Source organism: Chelonoidis abingdonii, chromosome 15 (assembly GCF_003597395.2).
Source record: "Chelonoidis abingdonii isolate Lonesome George chromosome 15, CheloAbing_2.0, whole genome shotgun sequence".
NCBI classification, from domain to species: domain Eukaryota; kingdom Metazoa; phylum Chordata; order Testudines; family Testudinidae; genus Chelonoidis; species Chelonoidis abingdonii.
This window is the reverse complement of record NC_133783.1, coordinates 42,845,430-42,868,567: the sequence shown is the minus strand read 5'-3', so window position 1 is coordinate 42,868,567 and position 23,138 is coordinate 42,845,430. Positions and strand designations below refer to the sequence as shown.

The 23,138-nt window shown below is 42.7% G+C and overlaps 1 protein-coding gene across 1 annotated transcript; it reads left to right on the top strand.

Annotated features, from left to right (window-relative positions):
• Window positions 1–16,463: 16,463 nt before the first annotated feature.
• Window positions 16,464–18,231, top strand: FOXI2 (forkhead box I2). The gene is made up of 2 exons (XM_032801573.1): window positions 16,464–17,061; window positions 17,560–18,231. Exons 1-2 carry the CDS (start codon window positions 16,464–16,466, stop codon window positions 18,123–18,125), a joined length of 1,164 nt encoding a protein of 387 aa, XP_032657464.1. The 3' UTR covers window positions 18,126–18,231.
• The last annotated feature ends 4,907 nt before the right edge of the window (window positions 18,232–23,138 follow it).

The following is a 23,138-nucleotide window of genomic DNA, read 5'->3' as shown; positions in this document are numbered from 1 at the left end:
CGGCTAATGGGTTGGATGGATATACCTGCTGTACTGGTAGCTGGGAGATAGGAATGAAGATGCCACAGAAGTCACTGGAGTGGTCCTACACCACAGGAAGATTCCTCTATGCAAGAAGAATCCTCCACGGGCCAGGTAAGTTTGGCTTTGTATCACCAGATCATCTTAAAGAAACATTTAACAGACCAGAGAATCTGGCTTGATGTGTTTGGATTCAGATGGGCTTGCATTTCTCTGTACTTTTAAAACAGAACTGGTCGTCAAAAGGGAATTCCTATTTTGCAGGAAATTTCAAGCTGTTGACGTTTTATTTTGTTCTCATCCTGGGCAGCCAGCTAGCCAGGAAACCAGCTAGCTATGTGCCCAGGAAGGTGGCACAAGCCATTTATATTATAAAGTGGGGTGCACGGGGAGCTGGGCAGTCTGCCTGTCCACTGGCTGATGCAACCATCCTGCCTGCCTGCTTTCCATTGAAACGTTCAATGGAATGGATTTGTTCCCGCAGAATGTGTCAAATCAGCATTTTTTGGACAGACAACTGTTAGCAAAAAATTTTGTCCCATTCTATTGTAAAAGAACTGACACTTGAAAACCATCTTTGTTGAACATACATTTTTAATTATATCCCTCTCTTTGCAATTTGCAGTGAAAACCATTGAAAAGTGACACTCGTCCCTGCAGGTCCTAGTATAGATTCCCTTGAATCCCCGTAGGTCTCTGCAAACCCTCCCTCTAGGCCTTGCAGCGAAATCGTGCTTTCTAGCATTCTTCACAGTACAAACTGTTTAAGTTCCATCACTTTTAATCATAGTAGTCTGCATTTTACACTACAGTCTGCAAAGGTCCAGATCTTTTGGTACGTTGAGGCCACTGCATCTTCACAAAACTGCCCTTAAGCAACTTCCTCAGCCACTGATTCCTCCAGAGTGGGAAAATACTGGCTTGGTGTATAGTTGTAATTGTGTCTTTGCCCTCCTCCTCTACAGCCAGTGCAGGGAGTGTGGCCAGGGCTCCCTTAATAGCTGGAGCCAAATAGATGGGCTTTAATGCATTTCTTCTCTTCCCTTGTGAGCCATGCCAGGTATTCCTCAGCTGCAGCCCAAAATCTGTCTGAAAGTCTATGTATTCTTATCTGCAATAATATAAAGTGATTACAAAGAAACTGTTCCTGGGCAGAGAACTAAATGTAAATGGGCTGTCAAGATTAAAATGCATGGGCCACAGTGCAGGTTTTGTCTGTATGACTATGTTCAGTGTTTATCACGCTATATATAAAAAGTTACTTAGGTTCATAGATGTGTAGGGCTGGAAGGGACCTTGAGAGGTCATCTAGCCCAGCCCCCACCCCTGAGGAAGGACCAAGTTTACCTAGACCATCTTTGACAGGTGTTTGTTTAACCTGTTCTAATCTCCAGTGATGGCTTTCCACAACCTCCTTTGGAAGCCTATTCCAGTGCTTCACTATCCTTACAGTTAGAAAGTTTCTCCTAATATCTAACCTATATCTCCTTGCTGCAGATTAAGCCAATTACTACTTATCCTACCTTCAGTGGACACAGAGAACAATAATCACTATCCTCTTTATAACAGCCCTTAACGTATTTGAAGACGATTACCAGCTTCCCCAGTCAGTCTTCTTTCCTCAAGACTAAACATGTACCAGTTTTTTTTAACCTTTCCTCATAGGGCAGGTTTTCTAAACCTTTCATAATTTGTTAGTCCAGAGGAGAACATCTCCAATTTTTCCACATCTATTCTAAAGTGTGGCTCTGGAAACTGAACACGGTTCTCCAGTTAAGGCCTCACCAAAGCCAAGTAGAGCTGAACAATTATCTACCATGTCTTATATACCACAATCCTATTAATACACACCAAAATATTAGCCTTTTTTGCAACTGCATGTCTTGGCTGGCTCAAATTCAATTTCTGATACAGTATAACTCCTGATGGCATCAGCTTTAAAACAAAAGGAAGTACTTCTTCACACAATGCACAGTCAACCTGTGGAACTTGCTGCCATGGGATGTTGCGAAGGCCAAAAGTATAACTGGATTCAATAAAGATTTAGATAAGTTCATGGAGGACAGTCCATTAATGGCTATTAGGCAAGATGGTCAGGGATGCAATCCCATGCACCTGGTGTCCCTAAACCTCCAACTGCCAGAAGCTGGGACTGGACAACAGCTGATGCATCAGTCAAAATTTCCCTGTTCTGTTCATTCCCTCTGAACCATCTGGCACTCGCAGTTGTCAGAGACAATGTACTGGGCTAAATGGACCATTGGTCTGACCCAGTATAGCCGTTCTCATGGAAAAAGAAGTTTAACGCATCAAGTACATTGGTTAGTGTTAGGGTTAGGGTTAGGAGTCCATTGCTGCTTCTTGCCCACTTGATCCTAGATCCTGGACCAGGCTCAACAGGCTGCTTTCTGCCGCAACCATGAACTAGGTTGGCATGGTTTGCTTCCCATCCTGTGACTGTGGAGCAGTGATGTAGCTAATAACGGATGTGGTGGCAGAGTGCCCAACCTGACATATGGAGGGTGCTCTATTACACCTCGCCTCCCATTGTTCTCTGGTTACAGAACCTGGATATCAAGCTCTGACATCTGCATATGGGGGAGAGAAAGAGGAAAAACAACAAAAGCTTATATGCTCTCTCCTGACTTGAGAGTTCTAGGTCAGTCAGTGTGTCAGGTGGATTGGCCCCTCTGCTTCCTGTTGTCAGGCAGTGGTCAGCCACTGTGTGTGTATGTGTACACACTTTCACACAGGGAGTCTGTTTTTATATATATATAAACAGAATCATTTAATGAAAGTTTCTAGAGAGAGAGAGAATCATTTATATGAAAGTCTTTGGTAAACATCAAGAATATTGTGAAAAAAATAGATTAAACCCACAAACATTTTTAATGAAACATTTATGTCCTGGTTTTCTTGAGCAAAGATTAAACCTTCAACATTTAGAAATGAGAATGTTACTTACTGAAGCATTAACGACACTAATTTAAGTGGATAGGCATTTTTATGCAAGGTTCAATATTTTTGTTGCTACAGGCAGTGTTGTCCATAATGCCGACTATAGAATTATGTTCTATGGTGTAACTAATTCATTGTTCTTGCAGCTAAATTCTACTGGCCTTAAGTATAAGATTATCTGATAAATTTCACAGTTTTAAAATAAGATCTTATTTAAGGAGGAGAAATAAAATCCCTTAAGGCAAACAGTGCTATGAACAGTGAGGTAATTTACCAGTATGTTGAAAGAGTTATGAAGCTTTGTCACCTACATTTTAATGAAGGCTCTGGATGCCTAGCTTCTGTCTGTGATTAATAGTTGAAAAGTGGTGCCTTGTAGTCCAAGAAGTGACAAATCCATACCCCATCACTGGCTAACAGGAACACAAAATGGCTGAGTGTTTGAACTATGCAAAGTGTTAAAAACCTTTCAGTCTCAAGACCTAATGTTTCATCAATTATAGTGACATATGGAAGATAGAGTTACATTTTGTTGGAGACACTATCTGCATCACTATAGCTGCATCCCTTTGTGAAAGATGTCTGTTGCTTTTCATGTGAGTCTCCAACAGGTTAGTAAAGTGCTCAGTAAGTTGTTTCACCTGCTCCCTTGAGGCAGAGAGGTGTCAATTCATTTGCTCTCTTTCTTTGCCCTGAAGCAGAATTATCCAAGTAAGCTTTTCCAAAAAGCTCTTCACCTCACTAGAGGGATTATTTTTCTTCTCATTTCCTCCTTTGATGACACTCTAGTGTCTGAGAATTATGGCATCTTCTAGCAGTCTGTCACAGATACTTGGCTGAACACATATTTTGCTCTTACACAAATTATTCCCTTGTTATTTAACCTTGTAAAACAATCTTTGAGTCTGTTGACTTTAGGGGTCTTGATTTAATGTTGAAACCTGATAAACTACAAGGGACTATCCACAGGCCACGAGATCTAGTTAATAATATTGCCTCATAAAAAAACTTTAATCATTTATATGTGTTGAAATAATGTGATTCATTTTACTGAGCTTTGTCCTTTGTTGACTGCCCATAGTTAAACTTTCTAAAATTAGGAATCTTGGATTAGACAAGTTTTGGTTAAAACCAAGAAACAAATCTAGCACTTTCTTCACATTAACTTGATGTTAATTATGGAGCTACCACAGTGTTCTAAAGAAACAATTTATTCCCTAAATTCCTATTTATTATGGCTTTAGGGAGATGTACTGATGTATTGAAGTTAAACAGACACTGTTTAAAATCCTGCAGCTAATAAATGTATGTCAGTGCTACGATTGCAAAAATAAATGCCCACTCTAGAAATGTGGATGACAAAAATGGAAGGATTAAGAAACACGGAACAAATTACTGCGTGTATTAGATTAACAACTGAAATAATTGAAGAAAGATGTCAGATAAACTGATGGAAGAAATAACTATGGATACAGGCTTTATAGCAATGATAGCCACATTGTGACTGGCCCTTATACAGGTGTGCAGAGAGCACAAGGAGTTTTGTGCACCTTGCCTGCATCTTACATGTTCCACACAAGGATTGCTCCCTCTGTGAACTCTCAGGGATGAACCACACCCCCCAAAGAGGCAGGGAGGAGCTGAGCCTTCGCCTTTACCTCTGGCGCCCATCAGCCTGCCGCTGTCCACCATCCCTAACATGAGACTCTACAAAGTACGGTCAGACCTACTGTGTATAATTACTATAACAACTCAGTTCTACAACCTAGACTCAGCCTTTATATCTGGCGTGCTCTGTCTTATTGCTTACCAGGGGGTAAGAAAATGGGTATGGTCAGTAATCCAATTTATAGTTAATAAAAGATATTAATAACTAAAAGAGGTATAAATAAAATGTTTAAAACAAATAAGCTATTCTCCAACCATTATGGCTACTTTGCATCAGCCCTACAAACTCCTTCCCGGGCTCGCCCTCTGCTCAACCTCATCCCCATCTCCAGAACAACAGAGCACCCTCTGAGGAAAGGAGGGCTGCAACTGCAGAGTCCCCTTTCACAAGGGAGGACTGAGATCCATGCACAGAGAGTGGCATAATCATGCCTTCTGTTTTTCAATTGTTTTCTTCAAGCAAGAGGCAGAAAAGTGCTTTTTCTTTTCTTTTTTTGTCTTTGTTAAAATAGTCTAAAAGTTATAGGCCATTTCAGTGGGAAAAAATCCATCCCAAGACTGCTTTGGAGATTTTAAAATTTTTAAATGGAAAAAAAAATCACTATCAGAATGTTTCCTGATATACATGCAAGCAAGAAAATTGATCTATTGATTCAAATATTAAGAGCCAAATTTTGTTGTAGGCTTCAAGAATCTGCATTTAAATATGCAGGCAAAATCACATGTACTAATAAATGGCATCATTTTCCAATGCAAATGATATTTTCATGTCATATAGGATATATCTGAGTGGTTTGCATACAAAATTCATGTGTGCATGCAAATTGTACTATGTTGGGGCACAAATGGTTGCACACAAAAAGTCAAACTTCAAAGCCATTTTTAACATTTCCTGCTGGAAAGGGATTGTTTGTACCATCAAAGTCAGATCCTAAAATTAATAGAGTACTGTGTATAGATTAAATATTGCTAAATATCATAATTCGCCTTCATTACTGGCTTCTTTGAAATAACAGAGAGTTAGTGGGATTACTTGTGTAACCCACACACCTTCTGGATGTGGTCTTCTGTCCCATCTAGTGGCACCAAGACCACTTAGAGAGAGTTAATGAGTCTGCTCTACAGCCTTAGCTAACAGCCGGTTAAGTAAAACTGCCACTCTGTAATCAGGGGTGGCTCCAGGCCCCAGGCCCGCGTGCTTGGGGCGGCAAACCGCGGGGGGCGCTCTGCCGGCACCACGAGGGCAGCAGGCAGGCAGGTCCCACAGCTTCAGTGGACCTTCGGAGGACCAGCGGACCCTCCACAGGCAAACCGCCGGAGGCAGCTTGCCTGCCGTGCTTGGGGCGCAAAATTGCTAGAGCCGCCCCTGTCTGTAATAATATTTGAATTACTATGCCTTCATTAGTTGAATTTGATTTAGTTTTTGATAACTTTGAACATTCCCATTTAAAATTCATTCAGTTTGTGTTATTTCCTATTATGCATCTTTATTTTACTTTCTATAACTTTATTTAAAATCTTAATTTTATTTTGGTGGAAAAGTGTATTTATTGAAGAAATCTCAAATCAGTATATTGAACATTTATTTCATATGAATAAGTGAAAAAAGTCTAGCATGGGTAATTCAAATTAACCATTGTGTCTTCCTCATTTATCTCTCTTGTATATCTTCCACTGGAACCTTAGCAACTGTCTTGCAAAACTTTTCCTAAAAATTAGGTTAAAATATCATTTGACCTGTAAATCTCTAAGGCATATATTTGCAACTGATGTGGAAGAGTCACTCTGAACAATTCCCATTAACATTAGTGAGAGCTGTGTGGTAAAAGCCTTGTGGAGCAAGTTGAGAATATACCCTAAAGGCTGATGAAACAATAAGGTTGTGTATTTTTTAAATGTACTTGGCTGAAATGTGAAACATCTGGTAGTTGATCCACTTTTCAGGTGCAAAGCATGATGTATTGCAAGAGCACCTCACTATCTCTTCCCTTAGAGATGCATCTGCTGCTACTGCAGCAGATGCTGTGCAATGAATGGTCTCTTTGTGGCTGTTAGGCCACCAGCTAATTATAATATTGTAATTAGCTGAGTTCTGTATCTTTAACACAGTTCTCTACAGACATAAGAAGATGGAGAGGTTCCAGTTTTAGATTTCCTTATTAAGAGAGTTACTGCTGCTTTTTCTCCCCTCCCATTTTTGTTTATGCTTTCATGTATCCTTTAGCTGCTGAGTCAGTTGAGAGTTTTGTGGTGGTCATTTCAGTGCCTAAGCAAAAAACTCCCAGGAGAATTTCCTAAAGACAGTGCACCACCAGAGAGTTTAAGAGGGTGGAATGAGGGGAGAAATTTGTAAGTTACTTCATTTGAAGGAGAGAGTATCTAGGAATAAGACAGTCAAGGGTGGAAATATTGTTCTGAGCCAGTGGGCCAAATCCTGGCAGACGGGTGTGCAGCTCAAGTCAGAGGGTGAGGTGCTTAAAGCTCACCTTTGCAGAGTCCTGATCCTGAGGTAGCTGTGTGCATGATTGGGGCCATTGCCATAATTTAGAGAGCTGCTCAAATTTATACCAACGGGCCAAAACTACAGCCAAGAATTATAGTGGCCTAGGAGAGTTCTGGCTGCAACTTCTCTTCTCCAGCGTGCTATCCAGCTGGAAGAGGGATGGAATATGATGTGAGAAGAGAAATCAGCTCAGTAATTTGAACTGAGAGAGGAGATCATAATTAGACTGGGATGAGGGGAGAACCAAACAGCTAGAGACTTGAGAGTGCTCTTCATAGCACTATGGCTGGCAAACAGGTTGTCTTCAGACAAGGCTGTTCTGTTAGCAAAGCCTTTTACTTCAGACCATGAGTACACTTCTCCTTAGCCAAGTGATACTGACCTGCAATCTGATTGGTGTATGTCAGAAAAGCCTAAGATTTTCATGAGCCACATCTCCCATAGCATAAACTATATACATGAAGTATGTGAGGGTAGTGGCATTCACCAAGAGATTGGAACTATAATTATATCAGAATAACTAACAGGTTTTGCTATGAAACTTTGAAAAAATATGGCGCTTTAATATTGTTGGGCTGTGATATGTTTGTCCTGTAGGCTGGAAAATTTTGGAGTTAGTTTCTTTTCTCTTGCTGATTTTTGAACACAGTATTCTGAGTTCAGACACTGGCTGAACCTGTGGCAGAAGGACACACACTGAATCTGTGCTCTACAGTGTTTTTACATGTCCAGATCACTTTGGATGTTAGTACTCTATTTTCCATTTGTTGTTTGAATGCTGGTCTCAGTAACAGGGGGTAGCCATGTTAGTCTGTATCCATAAAAACAACAAGGAGTCCGGTGGCACCTAAGAGGGAGTCCACATGGAGGGGCATCCTCATGGTGGCAAGTCGACGGCTGCGGCTCCCCCGTCGACTCCGCTTACTCCTACTGCTGAGATGGAGTACGGGCGTCGATTCAGGGATCGGTTTATCCCATCTACGTGAGATAAATATAGAAGACACAAATGGCCTTTCAGAGTCTATCTATCTATACTTTACTGCATTTGAAATGCTTAAGACAGATTATTCCATATGGTCATCTATTTATTCACCTAAAGTATAATCAAGGTGACATCTAGACACTTTAACACAAAAAGAAATGAAATATATTACCTGCTTGCAATGAAATATATTACCTACTTGTTTTGGTGGTGGGTTTCGGTTGTTTTTTTTTGTTTTGTATATATGTGTTGTAATCTTTCATGAAATATACAAAACATAATTACAGACCACCAGGCCCAATACCTTTCATATATGTGAACTCTACTAATACAGCTCCTTAAAGCAAATCTAACACATGTTATAGGAAATGGAGAAATATTGAAGGCACTGAAGAAGCTCATCTCCAAACATAAGCTCTCATAAAATAAAGCAATATGATTTTTAGGGAAAGGGAGACAAAAGTAGATTTTAATAGTCTATCATCCAAATACCTGATCCTGAACTTCACTATCCATGACCAAATCTGTAACATAATTGGAGATGTAGTCTGTTTTCCTGCTGTATGGTATAGTCGCTTCTAACCAAGTTCTGTTTCATCACATTTACAGATGTTAAGCTTGGTAACAATATGTCAGGTAGGAATAGATGGTACCATTTAGCAAAGGTTGCAGGGCAGATGCTTCTTGTTTCTATTCTATAACTCTCCCTGTCAATAATATGCCACATATATATAATTGGGTCTTAACTGTTCCTGTATATTAAGTAATGCTGGAAAATGTGTGATTCTAGCTATTGAAGTGGGCTCTTTTCAGATGGTATAATTTCCACTAGATGGCATTACAGTCACACAATTAAGAAAACAAAAATTATTTTAAGTGGGAGGAGCACTCATGCACACTACTTGAACTGGATTTAGAAATATTGTGATCTGTCTGAGTTCAGATTTCAGCATGTGCAGTGAAATAGAGATACTGCAACAGTAAACTACTATTGTAAAACTATACGTGCACTATTTGCCACATCTTAGTTGTGGGTTTACTTGTGCATATGCACATGTCTGTCAGTTATCTAGCATTTGATCACTAAACACATGATGTGGAGTCAGAAACTATGGTGCTGAATTGCCATGATATTTAACCACTTTGAGCACAGAGCTGCCAACATTACAACAGCCAGGATAAGATTACTGTTCTGTGATCATATTACTGACACTTTTTTTTTCCCCCCAGTTTGTGATCCCTTGATGTGGAGCCTCATTTAAGAAAACATGAAAGGGAAAGAATGAGCCAAGCCAAATAACAGTAACATTGAGTATTTTTTCTGGCGGATTAGAGACTAATTAGAAAAGTAGAGATAAGCCAAGGAAACAGAATTTAATTACATTTAGAATAAGGCATGTGGCTCAGATTAAAGGCCTATGGATGAGTTTGATGGCAGAGTTGACAATGCTAAAATGTGAGTGGTTCCCTGTAGATTTGGGCTCCAAATACCAGAACTAAAGATCTGGTGGTATTGTGTGATTTCTATTTAAACCCTAGCCCAGGCCCTGAGGAGCCTCTCTTTGCTCTGTTTCAGTAGTTCCACCCTCTACTGGGAGTTTCAGAGCTGCGTTTTGCAGATATTGCGGGTCTGACTGATCACCCATTTCGGGGGTCAGTCAGGAAGGAATTTTCCCTTCCATAGGGGCCAAATTGGTATCAGGCCCCAGAGTTTTTACCTGCCTCGCAGCATTCTGGAGGCTCAGGTAGGGTAGTAGTACCTGATAAGGATGTAAGTTTGTTCCAACTTACAGCTGGTTTCCAGTCCAGTTAAAAGGATTGGTTCCCACAAATAAAAGACCTGGCTTTTGCTGACAGGCCTTGTACTCATGGGAGAGGGGAAGACTTTTTGGCCTTTGTGGATCAAGATTTTTCCCCTTCCCTCCACATCCTTTAGTACCTTCTGTTCCCCTTATGGGATTCAGATGATGAAGTTGAGTCCAAGGAGCAAGCTGAAGAGTGTCTAGCCCTAGTTATGGGTTATATGATGGGAGCCCTGTAACCCCTGCATTGGAGCCATTTCAAATAGCAGGTATGGGGGAGTCTGCATGATAGGGTGGGTAACCCATGTGAAGTTGAAGAAAGTTCTAGACTACTGCTTAAAATTCACCCCTGTGTTTATCCTCATTGATGCTGTGCCCAGACTGGCTGCGACTACATCGCATGCAGTGAGAGATGAACACTCCCAGTAGCAAAAATCATGTCTCCCAAACAGCACAAATCCCCTTCCTATTGGTAACTTAAATTACCTTTTTGCTACTGGATGGGGAGTATGAGCTATTCCAACTTTACTGCAGTATATTAAAAAAAATGATAAACAACAACGGCACTGAAAACTTCAAGTCTTTTCCAACAAGGAATTTATGCTTGAAAATCTAGTGTGTTCAGGGCCCCTTAGTCCTCTCTTAGTCTGGCTTTGAAATAATGAAATGAGTCAGAACTCCAGCAGGTGGCAGCAATCTTCTTTCCTTGCATTTTAGAGGCTAATCTGCCTGTAGGTCTGACATCATGAATGTACCACGTTCACATCTGGAAATTACATTTTCTATCCCTTGCACTTTTAGTTGACACTCATATGTCTTTTGCAACACAAAATAAAACACCCAACCTTTCAACCAAATTATTATAATCTATCAGCATATTCACTGCTACTTAGAAAAAGACAACTGTTCAGGTTTGGATATCTTTAGCCCACTGATGAGTAATGAAATATTTATTAACTATCTTATAATTATATATCTAACAGTATAACATTTGGAGCCAGTTTGCTCTCTAGAATAACGCCTCTGAAGTGGGGAGGACATAGCTCTTGTTACTTTTCTGATGTGAATACGGTAAGTTTAAAAATGTGACAAATTTTATGGACATATATTGCCTTCAGTGTCCACTCACCTTCTCACTGACATGAATTAATCCATTTATAGTTTTAAAATATATCTGTCCAGGTACTCTAGGTACCCTTCCAGCAAAATAATTTCACAATAAGTGAACCAGTACAAAGCCAGCCTGACTTCACCTAGCTTCAACCCACAAACTATCCACCACAAAATTCTATCGAGTGTCACCTCCAAAACCTATATATAGTCTCCTAAACCCTAATGCTGTCTCAAAAGTTTAGGAAAACAAATGGACCTTGCAGACTATCTTGAAGGTCAACAGATCTAGATTCTTCTATCAAACCAGGATAAGGAAGCAAGTTTCAGGGTGGAGAGCTCCTCAGTGAAAACTGATGAGGCATAACCCAGAAGAGGGTCATGAGGTGGCTGCTGGTGAATCACCCTCCAGAGGCTGATAGAAGCAAAATCTTTGGGTTTCTAGGACGCAGCAGGAACCTAGGGAGTGAATGAAATAACAACTCCTTCCTTGCTGCCTCAGTCCCTGCTTTTCTCCCACCCCACCACAGCCACTACCCGATCCCAGGTTAGCTCCTAATCCTCAGCCTGGGATGATCAGATATCCCAATTTTATAGGGACAGTCCTGATTTTGAGGTCTTTTCCTTATATAGGCTCCTATTACCCCCCCCCCCATCAACCCGTGTCCCATTATTTCACACTTGACTGTCTAGGTCAACCCTACCCTCACCCGTCTCCACCCAATCCCACCATATCCCACCCCCATTCCTCTGCTCCACGTCAAGTCCTATGTAGACAATCCAAGCAACACTTCAAGAGGCTGTGGAGCCATCCTTCACAGCTCTTGGACCAAGCATTGCCCAGAGCTGGCACTGTGGCAGTGGGGGAAACCAGAACAAGGCAAGTCCAATCCCCATGCCTCCAATTACACAACCTTTATGCACAGCATCCAGTGAACGTGTGAGCTATTTTAGTGATACCTCCTACTTGATATTAATAGATATTTTCCAATCAAAGGCAGCACTTGGCACACATTTGCAGTCACACAAAAAAACAAAGGACTAATTTTTCCTTCTGAGACACCCCATCTTTCAGAGCGTGATGAGGCATAATTTACAGCTTGGCATACGTTTAGTGGGCAAGGGGGCATTTTGCGGAAATGTCTGATTTTTTCATTGGAAACGTTCAACACTATCCACTTAGTAGACTAAAAGATATAATGGATATAAACCCCTATGCTCAGGGCATAAACCATCATGCTTCATATCTTCCCACTGGAAAGAAACCAATCCCCTAAAGATAATGTCTCATCATCTCTGTAGCATCCCGTTACTGACCCAATATCAGCAAAGGATATAGACTAGATGGACTAGTAGCCGAACTCTATGGGAATTTCTTATGTTTCTGAAACACTACTTCCTCTAAAACTCACAGGAGGAGCAGTAATAAGACTGAGAGTTTTCAGCTCTGCAAAAGAGCAACTAAGGGGGATATTTATAGATATATAAAACAATGAACTCAAGTGGGAGAAAGTAAAAAAAGGAAGGAAGTGCATCGTCAGTTCGCATAACAGTAAGAACTAGGGGGGTCCAAAAGAATATCAATAGGGCAGCCCAGAGTCAAAAAGAGAAGGAAGTATTTTTTCACACAATGTACAGTCAACCTGTGGAACTCCTTGCCAGAGGATGTTGTGAAGGCCAAGACTATAACTGGGTTCAAAAAAGAACTAGATAAGTTCATGGAGGATATTAGCCAGGATGAAAAGGGATGATGGCCCTAGCCTCCGTTTGCCAGAAGCCGGGAATGGGAGACGAGATGGATCACTTAATGACTTGTTCTGTTCATTCTCTGGGGCACCTGGCATTGGCCGCTGTCGGAAGACAGAATACTGGGCTAGATGGACCTTTGATCTAACCCAGTATGGCCATTTTTATGTTCTTATGACAGCCATGCCATAATGCTAATAATTTTTGTTGCCCTTTCTGAACCTTTTCCAGTTCCAATATATCTTTGAGATGGGGCGACCACATCTGCACACAGTATTCAAGATGTGGGCATATCATAGATTTATATAGAGGCACTATGATATTTTCTATCTTATCTGTCTCTTTCTTAATGATTCCCAACATTCTGTTCACTTTTTTGACTGCTGCTGCACATTGAGTGGACATTTTCAGAGAACTATTTACAATGACTCCAAGATCTCTTTTTTGAGTGGTAACAGCTTAGACCCTATCATTTTATGTGTAAAATTGGGATTACATTTTCCAATGTGCATTACTTTGCATTTATCAATATTTAATTTCATCTGCCATTTTGTTGCCCTGTCACCCAGTTTTGAGAGATCCTTTTGTAGCTCTTCCCAGTCTGCCTGGGACTTAACTATCTTGACTAGTTTTGTATCATCTTCAAATTTTGCCACCTCATTGTTTACCCCTTTTTACAGATCATTTATGAATATATTGAATAGGACTGGGCCCAGTACAGACCACTGGGGGACACTGCTATTTACCTCTCTCCATTCTGAAAACTGATCATTTATTCTTACCCTTTGTTTCTTATCTTTTAACCAGTTACCAATCCAGAAGAGGGCCTTCTCTCTTATCCCAAGACCGCTTACTTTGCTTAAGAGCCTTTGGTGAGGACCTTGTCAAAGGCTTTCTGAAAATCTAAGTACCCTATACCACTGGATCCCCCTTGTCCACATGCTTGGTGACCCCCTCAAAGAATTCTAGTAGATTGTGAGAATGATTTTCCTTTTCAAAAACCATGTTGATTCTTCCCCAACAAATTATGTTCATGTATGTATCTGACAATTTTGTTCTTTACTATAGTTTCAAACAGTTTGCCTGGTCCTGAAGTCAGGCTTACCGGCCTGTAATTGCCAGGATCATCTCTGAAGCCCTTTTAAAAAGTTGGCAGCAGGGGCTGGGATAGCTCAGTGGGTTTGAGATTTGGCCTGCTAAACCTGGGGTTGTGAGCTCAATCCTTGAGGGGGCTACTTAGGGATCTGGGGTAAAAATCAGTACTTGGTCCTGCTAGTATAGGCGGGGGTCTGGACTCAATGACCTTTCAGGGTCCCTTCCAGTTCTATGAGATAGGTATATCTTCATATTTTTATTAGCTATCCTCCAGTCATTTGGTTCAGAAGTTGATTTAAATGATAGGTTACAGACCAAAGTTAAGTATCAGAGGGGTAGCTCTGGATCTGTAAAAAGCAAGAATGAATCCTGTGGCACCTTATAGACTAACAGATGGATTGGAGGATAAGCTTTCGTGGGTGAATACCCACTTCATCAGACGCATATAAGACTACAGTTAGTAGTTCTCCAATTTCACATTTGAGTACACCAGGAAGGTGTAGGGCTGTGATAGCTTCCTCCGTCTGTGCACACAGCTTAGGACAAGGTGAAGACCCGCTGAAGTAGGCTAAGTGTGGGAAACTCATGTGTATTGGAACTGTTCCCTCGTGACAAGTAGCTGTGCAACCTCTTCATGTCTCCTGTGATCTGATCATCTTCAGAGCTCCTAGGAAGTTCCTATCTGCAGGACTAATGTGCTTGAGTGGCCCTCGGGGTTTCATGCAATGGGATGTTTGAGTACATAAGGAGAGCAGGATCAGGCCAGTGGCAGCACACCTCTCTAGCTTGCACTGGCCCCTCCCCTGGTCTCCCATGTATGTGGGCACCTGTATAGGTGAAGTCAGTTTGCATTCTTGGACATGAGGTGTATGCACAAGTCGTGAGCCTGAGTTTGCAGCTGTCCTTGGAGCTATATTGCACCTGCCCCTACTGTATTTCCTTTGAAGGTTTGTTTCTCCTCTGCTTGGCTGAAAACCACAGGGTGGTGGCAGTGCCCTTCCCACTTTGTTTAGAAAATATGATTAGGAAATATGTGGAAATGTAATATTTTGGCTTAAATCCACATATTGTTGAGAATATGCAAGAGTTGCACTTTAGCAGCTCTTTCAGGCAACACAGGCGGGTGGAATAGCAGTGGCAGGGAACCCCCGAGTCCCGCTGTTCCGGTTTTGCTGGGAGGAGGGCAGCGGGAAGGAAAAGCACGGACTGTTTGCAATAGCCCTGATCTCCTCCTCCCCTGAGCTCTGAACTCAGAGAGGAGGTAGTAACCTGAGCAACGTGGGCTGCCAGCTTCTCCGCGTTTGCTCCTGGGCGATAAAGTGATGGTCCTTGCTGCTGGTGCCTAAGGAGAGAGCAAGGATTTCTGAGGTACAATGGGCTGGGCTATCATTTGCCCTCTCCCCGCGGCCATCCGCTTGTTTGTTCTTTGAGCAGGGCCATCCTGCAAACCCGGCTCCGCTCTGCCAGCCTCCGGCTGTGACCGAGTCGCCCTGGGAAGGGGCAGAGCTCTGCGGGCGTTCCCAGGCTGGGTATCCGGCAGGCTCCGGGGCAGGAGAGGCGGATAAGCTGCAGCCCTTCGGCTCGGGCCCTGGGGCAGTGCGCGTGCCGCGGAGCTGGCCGCTGGGGTTAGCGGTCTGCGGCGGGCATCGCTGGCGGGCGCGGCGGCTTCGCACGGTGTGTGCGTGTCGCGCAGGCCCTGGGGTGCCGGCGGGCTGTGCAGAGAACGGGCGGAGGGTGGGAGGTTGGGGCTGGCTTGGAGAAGGTGTGTGTGTGTGTGTGCACAGCGGGTGGCACGGGATGGAGGCGGGCTATGTGGGGCTGGAGCGGTGCAAGGCGGGTTGTGTTCTCTTGTGCAGAGGGTGGGGTTGTGAGCACGGGGGGGAGGGGAGGGTGCTCCTAGGGAGAAGGTGACGTCGTGTGCAGAGGGGTGTCAGGGGAGTGCAGAGGGATGCTGAGTTCAGGGGTCTCTTTAGAGGGTGGGATAATGCAGAGGATGGGGTCATATCTGAGTCGTGCAGAGTATGCAGGATGGGGGTATGGAGAGGGGCTGCGGAGGGTTGGGAGGCATGTGAGGGTGCAGGGGGAATCTATGCATTGGATGGGGTATTATGTGAGTTGGTCGGAGGGGGCGGTCCAGACGATAAGTGGTGCACATGGGTTGTGCAGAGCGCGGGGGAGGGTGGTATAGAGGCTGTGAAGGGGGCGGTGCAGAGAGCGGGTGGGATTGTATAGAGGTTGTGCAGAGGGCCGGATGGTCTGTGGGGCGTGCAGGAGGAAGTGGTGAGGTGCATGTGGTAGTAGTGTGGGTTGCTCAGAAGGTTCGGAGAGAGGCTGTGCCCAGGGTAGGTGTGGCAGCCGGTTGGTTGGAGGGAGGTGGAGTGGTGAATGGGCGGTGCTGCCCCCTGCTCCAGCCCGTTTCTGCTATTTGCTTTCTGGTTTGAGGTCGCCTGCAGCCTGAGTCTACTCCAGGCCATTATTTAAATGCCTTTCCCTAGTGCCTGGGAGCTCAGTAGTCCGAGATATCCAAAGCTGATGATCTGTGCTCCAGTCCTTCAAACTCCACCGATCACAGGGGATTATGAACTCTTTGGGGCAGCAGCCCGCAAATCCACAGTCGGCCCCACTCCAGCATCCCAATGCACAGGATTTACTGGATATGGCGGTGTACTGTGACAACCTAATATACCCGCAAAACCTGCACCACCATCACCACCCACAGAGGCCATCAGCTCATCCAGCAGGCTATGGGCTGAGCGAATATAGCCCCCCAGCAGCGAACCCCTACCTCTGGATCAATGGACCTGCCATCAACTCGTCTCCTTATCTCTCTGGGACTAATGGGGCTTCTTTCATCCCCTCAGGTTATGGGACCAGCCAGAGACAGTTCCTGGCCCCTGCATCGGGCTTTGCAGGAGCAGATCTCAGCTGGTTGTCTCTCTCCAGCCAGCAGGAGTTTTTTAAAATGGTGAGGCCCCCCTACTCCTACTCGGCTCTGATCGCTATGGCCATCCAAAACGCTCCGGAGAAGAAGTTGACCTTGAGTCAGATTTACCAGTACGTGGCCGAAAACTTCCCTTTTTACAAAAAGAGCAAAGCTGGCTGGCAGAACTCCATCCGGCACAACCTGTCCCTCAACGACTGCTTTAAGAAAGTCCCCAGGGATGAAGACGATCCAGGTAAGGAAAACCCCATTCTTCTCCTAAGTGGGAGCACGTTTCCTACAGGTACCGTGTAGCGAAGGGACTAAAGTCACACCCACGCTGGCATTTGCAAATGACTGGCTCCCGGGCCCAGTGTAAAATGCCAGTATTACTTAGCCAGGACTAAAATAAAAGCACTGAAGGGTAAGTAGAGAGGCGTTCGGGTGCTAAGCTCTGGGCCTGCCTAACGTTTGCACGCTCCCTGTGAACGCGAAACACCAGCTCGTGTTGGGGGGCGCGTGGCTTGTTACCCGACTGGTAACCACTGCGAAGGTGGCTGTAGCCGTGGGGCAGGGGACTGGCGCCTGCAACTCTGGGGTGGGAACACAAGCTGGGAGCATGAGCTAAGCGCGCAGGCAGCGTTCTGCTCCCCTGCCCTGTGAAACTATCGGTCAGGCATTGAGTAACGGGGCAAAGCCCTTGCCGAGCGGTGCCCTCATCCCCTGAGCCCATGTGCTGTTCATCTATCCACAGGGAAAGGCAATTACTGGACCCTAGACCCGAACTGCGAGAAAATGTTCGACAACGGCAATTTTCGAAGGAAGAGGAAAAGGCGCTCGGATGCTCCTGGGTCCGGCGCCTCAGCAGTGCCTGACAAAGCGGAAGACAAGAGCGGCGGTGCCTTGAAGTCTCCAGACTCCTCCAGCCTGGTGGGCCTGGGCTCCCCTGCACCGCAGAACTGCCCCGGCTCCAGGAGCGGCCCCAAATCCTTCCCCACGCCAGCGCTCGAACGGAGCCCGTGTTTCTCCGGCTTTGCCTCCAACATGCAGGCCATTGTCAGTGGGAACCAGGGCCTCAGCAGGCAGCTCTCGGGAGGGCTGGCGGGCGAGTTTGCACACGGAAGACAAGATGTGCCTGCTCTGAGTTCCTGCTCCGCTCCCAGCAGCGGCACTGCCCAGAACTCCCAGCTGAGTCCCCCTGCCCACTCGAGAATGAACTACTGTGCCAGCGGGCAGCAAAGTGGGCTTAGCATCCCCCTCATTAACAACTTCAGCGTCAATCATCTGATTTATAGCAGCAGGGACGGGACAGAAGTTTGAATTGACTGTGAAATAACTTCGGTGCAAATCACAGAAGCCATGTTCTGTGCCTAGAAGTTTGTATATACCATGGTACTCCAAACAGTTTCTTGTTAGTTATTGTGCCTTAGAATGTCTATAGACTGAAGTGTCCCCACGCCCAGAATCTTATTCAGTAGTTTGTTTACAGGATTGATACTATGCATACAGATCTAGACGACTGACCTTAACAAAATGCACTAATACACAAGATGAGAATATTTTTGTAATATATATATTATATAATGGTTCTGTACAGCTGTTAGAGTAAAGTAAACCTTTTTTAGAAATAGAGATGAGAGCACCTAGACTTGACATTCCAGTGTAATGTGTTGCTGATCTATGCAATTGTAGGTAACAAAAAGCTCCCCAATCGCGGTTTGTTTGGTTTTTTTTAAAATTCTAAAGTAATGCAAAACTATTTTCTTCTTCTCTAAGTTTTATGAAATTATAACATTTTGCCATCTAATACTTACAATTAAAATGGCTTTTCCTTACAGACGACAATGAGGTTTATTTCTTCTTTCATGTTTTTCCGTTTAGAAAATGACCTCGGTGTTGCAGACTGTCATTGTTCTGCATACACTGTCTATTTTTAAGTCTGAGGGGCACCAGTCCCCGAATGCTAATGTTGGCAATACCAAAAAGAAGCTCCTATAAGTTTGGTATAATTGAGATATTGGACATACTATATGTATGGTATCCATTTTATTCTTCTCCAGACTTTAACAGCATGACAACAGTTTGGTTTAAACAAACGAGTGCCTTCTAAAACTAAAATAATGACTACAAATAATTATCACTGGGAATGTAACACAGAATTGAAGCCATTTAACTGCAAAGTTGTTCTCCAGTGCTTTATTACAAGTCAAGTAAACCGTATTATTGCCTTGGAAGTCTGGTGTCTGTCATCGAAGTTAACATTTGTTCTGAAACCTGTTGATCAGATAAAAGATTTCGGTCAGATAGGATGGAGGGGGAATGGAGCGGAATTCAGCGCGTTGTCCTGGGATGCAGCAGCTTTGCTATCAAACAAACGCTCGTGCGAATAAGAACTGGAAAAGACTTTCAGGTCTGGTAGGAAGATCATTCGGAATCGAAACGTCGAATATCTGAGATTAAACCAATTTTTCGAAAAGACAAAATGGGGGGTAAGGCCCCCCCAAAAGGAGAAAAATATCACCTTAATGCGGCTATTGGAAAACTCCATTTCTAATTCAGTCTTTACTCAGGGCTTTTGCTTCTGCTTGGGCCTTTGTTCAGGGAACCAGCCATGAAATTGATTTGTCAAACATAAAAAATGACTTGTAAATACATCTGAATTGGGGAAGATCCACAACCAGTTTATACCACTCAGGATCCGGCCCTCTGACTATACTATAGTCATGAAATGTTTGCTTTATTTAAAAAAATACAACAGTACGTCATGTTCCTTCCACTTAAATCTCTCTTATGGCGCCTGTGGACTTGAAGGAGCACAGAGCCAAGGAACCATTCTTGATCTAATGCGAGTCTAACTGCCAAATTGTTTACCATGGCTCCAAGCGCTAGGAAGATAGCTACAGCTGTCCAGAGTTTCCCTGCAGCAAGGAAAACATACAACCTCCTGCAATGTGTATGAAGGTCAAAAGGAGACTTCACTAGTGGAAAGATTTGTGTTAAGTAAATCGAGTATCTCTTAATACCTAGCTTGACAAAATAATATTTTAGGACGATAGCCGACTACTCCAGGTGTGCTAAAGGGGGAGAAAGAGAATCGCATCTTACGCTGTGAAAATATTTTTGATACTTTAGCACCAGGTGTTTTTCTTCATTCTACTTGTTGTTCATTCCCCTCTACCGTAATAACCCACAAATATCCTGTAAGCACTGGCTTACAACGAACTGGCATTTAAAATATTGGCCTTCAAAGAATTGAATCCCAGCTAGGATTTCAGCAGGTTAGAAGTGTGTCTTGTCTTTCTACCTTGCAGAGATTTAAATATGCAAAGATTTCAAAGCTGAACTTGTAATTTGGTTTCGGTTAGAACGCGTTTTAAGTGACTGCTTAATTTCAGACAGAGCCTGGCTGACTGAGGCATAAGCTGTGCCTCCATTGTTGAAATAAACCCAGCCATGAGCAGAGCCCGCAGTCCTTATTTTGTTTTACAGGGCGTAAAATCCGTTCCCTTGTTTTCACACTGTGGTACTATCGGCAGGTTCGCGTGTTGAGCGTCCAATCTTCAGGACGGTTTGTAAATAAACTCTTTTATTTTTTCAAACACAAAAGATCATCTTTGTGTCAGCCCATGGAGCTGACAATAATTTATATGAAGAATTTCAGATTTAATCGAGCGTCCAAAATTAATCCGGATCCCCGCTGCGGAGCTCTTTAATTACTAGTTTCCTGAATGCTAACCTCTTCAACGATCTTTTTTTTTCTTTTTCTTTTTTTCCTGAGGCAGGGGATAGAAATCTAGACGACAATCCCTGTTCTCCCACCTCAACTATGGAGCCTTCCAAAGTTCTTCGATCTTGTATCACGCTTTTTCCTGTGAGTCATTGCTTAAGAAGCATAGACTTTTGTAACTTAATTGCCAGTTTGGAGGGGGAGAAAGCTTTATTTCTCAGTATTAAAATTAAATCAATGGAAGGGAGTTATCTGCGACAGGGAAGCTTGCAGGGTATTAGTTTACCATTCGGGGTAGTCATATCAAAAACTAACGCCAACAAACTTTTCTCCTAGCTATGTCTGGTGCTGCAACATGTCTGATGTGGGATAGTACTTGCTGGAGATTTATTAAAAAAGAATTATAATTATTGCTTTAAAAGGTCGTGTTCTAATTTGTCCTTTTCTAAGTGCTAACTGGAGAAAAGACTCCGAAGTTATAAATACTTTTATAATGTAATATAAGAAGCTTTAAACAACTAAAAAGCTAAATCTGACATTGAAGATTTTAGCTACCAAAGTTCAAACTTCTAAATCACTTGGTTGCTTGTCAATTACATAAAGCTGGCTCAGAGCAATGGCTCTAATTAGTGAGAGGGAAGTGTTTGGGCAAAAGTTCAGGTTAAGTTTGTATTTTTTATTAAATAGTTGATAGGAATCAAGATCGGTTTGGCTAATACTACTCACTTAACTTCTTACTGCCTGGTGCATTTTTCCTCTTTGTTTTATATCGTGCTTTAAAGGTCCTTGAATCTGAATAACAAACAATATTATGTATTACATAATCTGTTAAAATGAATTTGAAGGCTCCACCTCCACCCCTGGCACATGATAAAAATATAGGTATGGTAAAAGAAAAAGCTGGATAAATTACTGATGTAACTTGGATTCACTTGTTGAAAGATATCGTGCTGGAAAATGTGTTGGTTTTCGAAGCAGCAAGCATAAACAGTACTACAACTAAACCTAAGAGTTTAAGACTATGTTGGAGTCTTTGTTTCCAGAAAAGAGGAGTTAAAATATGCAAGATTTATGTGTAAGGCTTTTTCTAGCTAGATAGATGTCTTAAAAGAGAACCCAACTCTAAAACAGCCCTAGAATGAGACTTAACTGTAGCATTTGACCAGTGTCGAACTGCAGTCTTGTAAATAACATTTATTTAATGGAGCAGTTGCGAATACTGCGTGTGAGAAAAATTGCTATTTCGAAGACTGGCCATTAAAATAGAGCAAACATAATCCCTGTATTTTTACTTGTATTTCTATTTCTAAAACTGTCAATTAAAAACAATATTTCACGTCTAATCGCTAAATTTATTTTACATGGTCAGAATAAAACACAATGGTTCAAAATATTGTTTCATAGCGTTTCAAAACTGTAACAATTGGCTGTAACGCTGACGTTATTTGTTTGCAGTACGTTTAACTTTAGTTGCTTGCTTATAAAATGCTAATGGATACGGTAAGTAAATTACTAATTTTCAAAATAAAGTGGAGAGACAAACTTGTAGCTTGATAAATTCTTATTGCTAAATTTCTTGCAGCAAACGGATACAGAGAGAGACATTAAACTATAAAATCTGCTTTTAGGTTCTGAAACACACGGATTAAAGTAAACTGCGTTTTATTAGGAAGAGCAAAGAAACAACACCTAATTTATAATTAAAAACAGATAATAAAAGGCAGGAGATGGAAAGGGGTTTGGGGAACTCTACTCTATATAAATGCTTGTGGTTTTTTTTTTATATAAGAGACGTGCTGAAATCGAAGTAAGTAAATAAAGTAAAACACCTTATAATTGGTTTATAATTGAACGCATTCTTTCCATCTGCGGTCAGGAGTAAAGTGAAATTGACATGAGTTCTACAAACAAGTTCCGTGCAAGCAGCCGCTAGACAATACGTGTTGGCAGAACCAAAGAACTCCCCCTGAGATAGACTGAAGACACTGTGACCTCAGAGATGGGAAACAAATTATATCATTCAACCCACATTTTCTTCTGCTGCAGGATTACAGGGATCCGGATCCAGCTATATTGACCGAGTGAGGTATTTTCACTTTGGAGCAACTTACATCAAGGTAAAGAGTAACATTTACAGTCCCCTGAAAACATTCAGCAAAACTGGAATAGGAGATTCCACTTCGCTCTAGGTGTCTAACCATTTTCGACTACGGACATTCTATGTCAGTTTGTTTTAGACACTGAGTCTGATCTTTCATCCACTAAAATCCGGAGGAGTTTGGGCATTGACTTCAGCGAGAGCAGAATCTGGATCGCTTTTCCTGATCTTGCTCTCGCGTATTCAGTGTATGTCAAATGTGTAGGAAAGCCAGCTATCTGTCTATTTATAAACCGTGGTCTAATTCTGTGTGTGCATCATTTCAGAGAGATCGGGAGAAAAGTTTATTTGTAAATACAAATCAGTTGAAAGTATGCGGTGAAGTTGTAATTCCTTTACGTAAACACATCTGTTCCCGGAAGAATTCTGTCAGCAGAGGGGCAAACGGTATACCTGCTGATTTTAGTGAAAACGTATAAATATATGTGGTTGTATATAAGCAACCCAC

Coding starts and splice junctions, on each gene's coding strand:
- FOXI2 (XM_032801573.1), top strand. CDS start 16,464: ATGAACTCTTTGGGGCAGCAGCCCGCAAATCCACAGTCGGCCCCACTC. Junction 17,062..17,559: donor CAGGGATGAAGACGATCCAG/GTAAGGAAAACC, acceptor ATCTATCCACAG/GGAAAGGCAATTACTGGACC.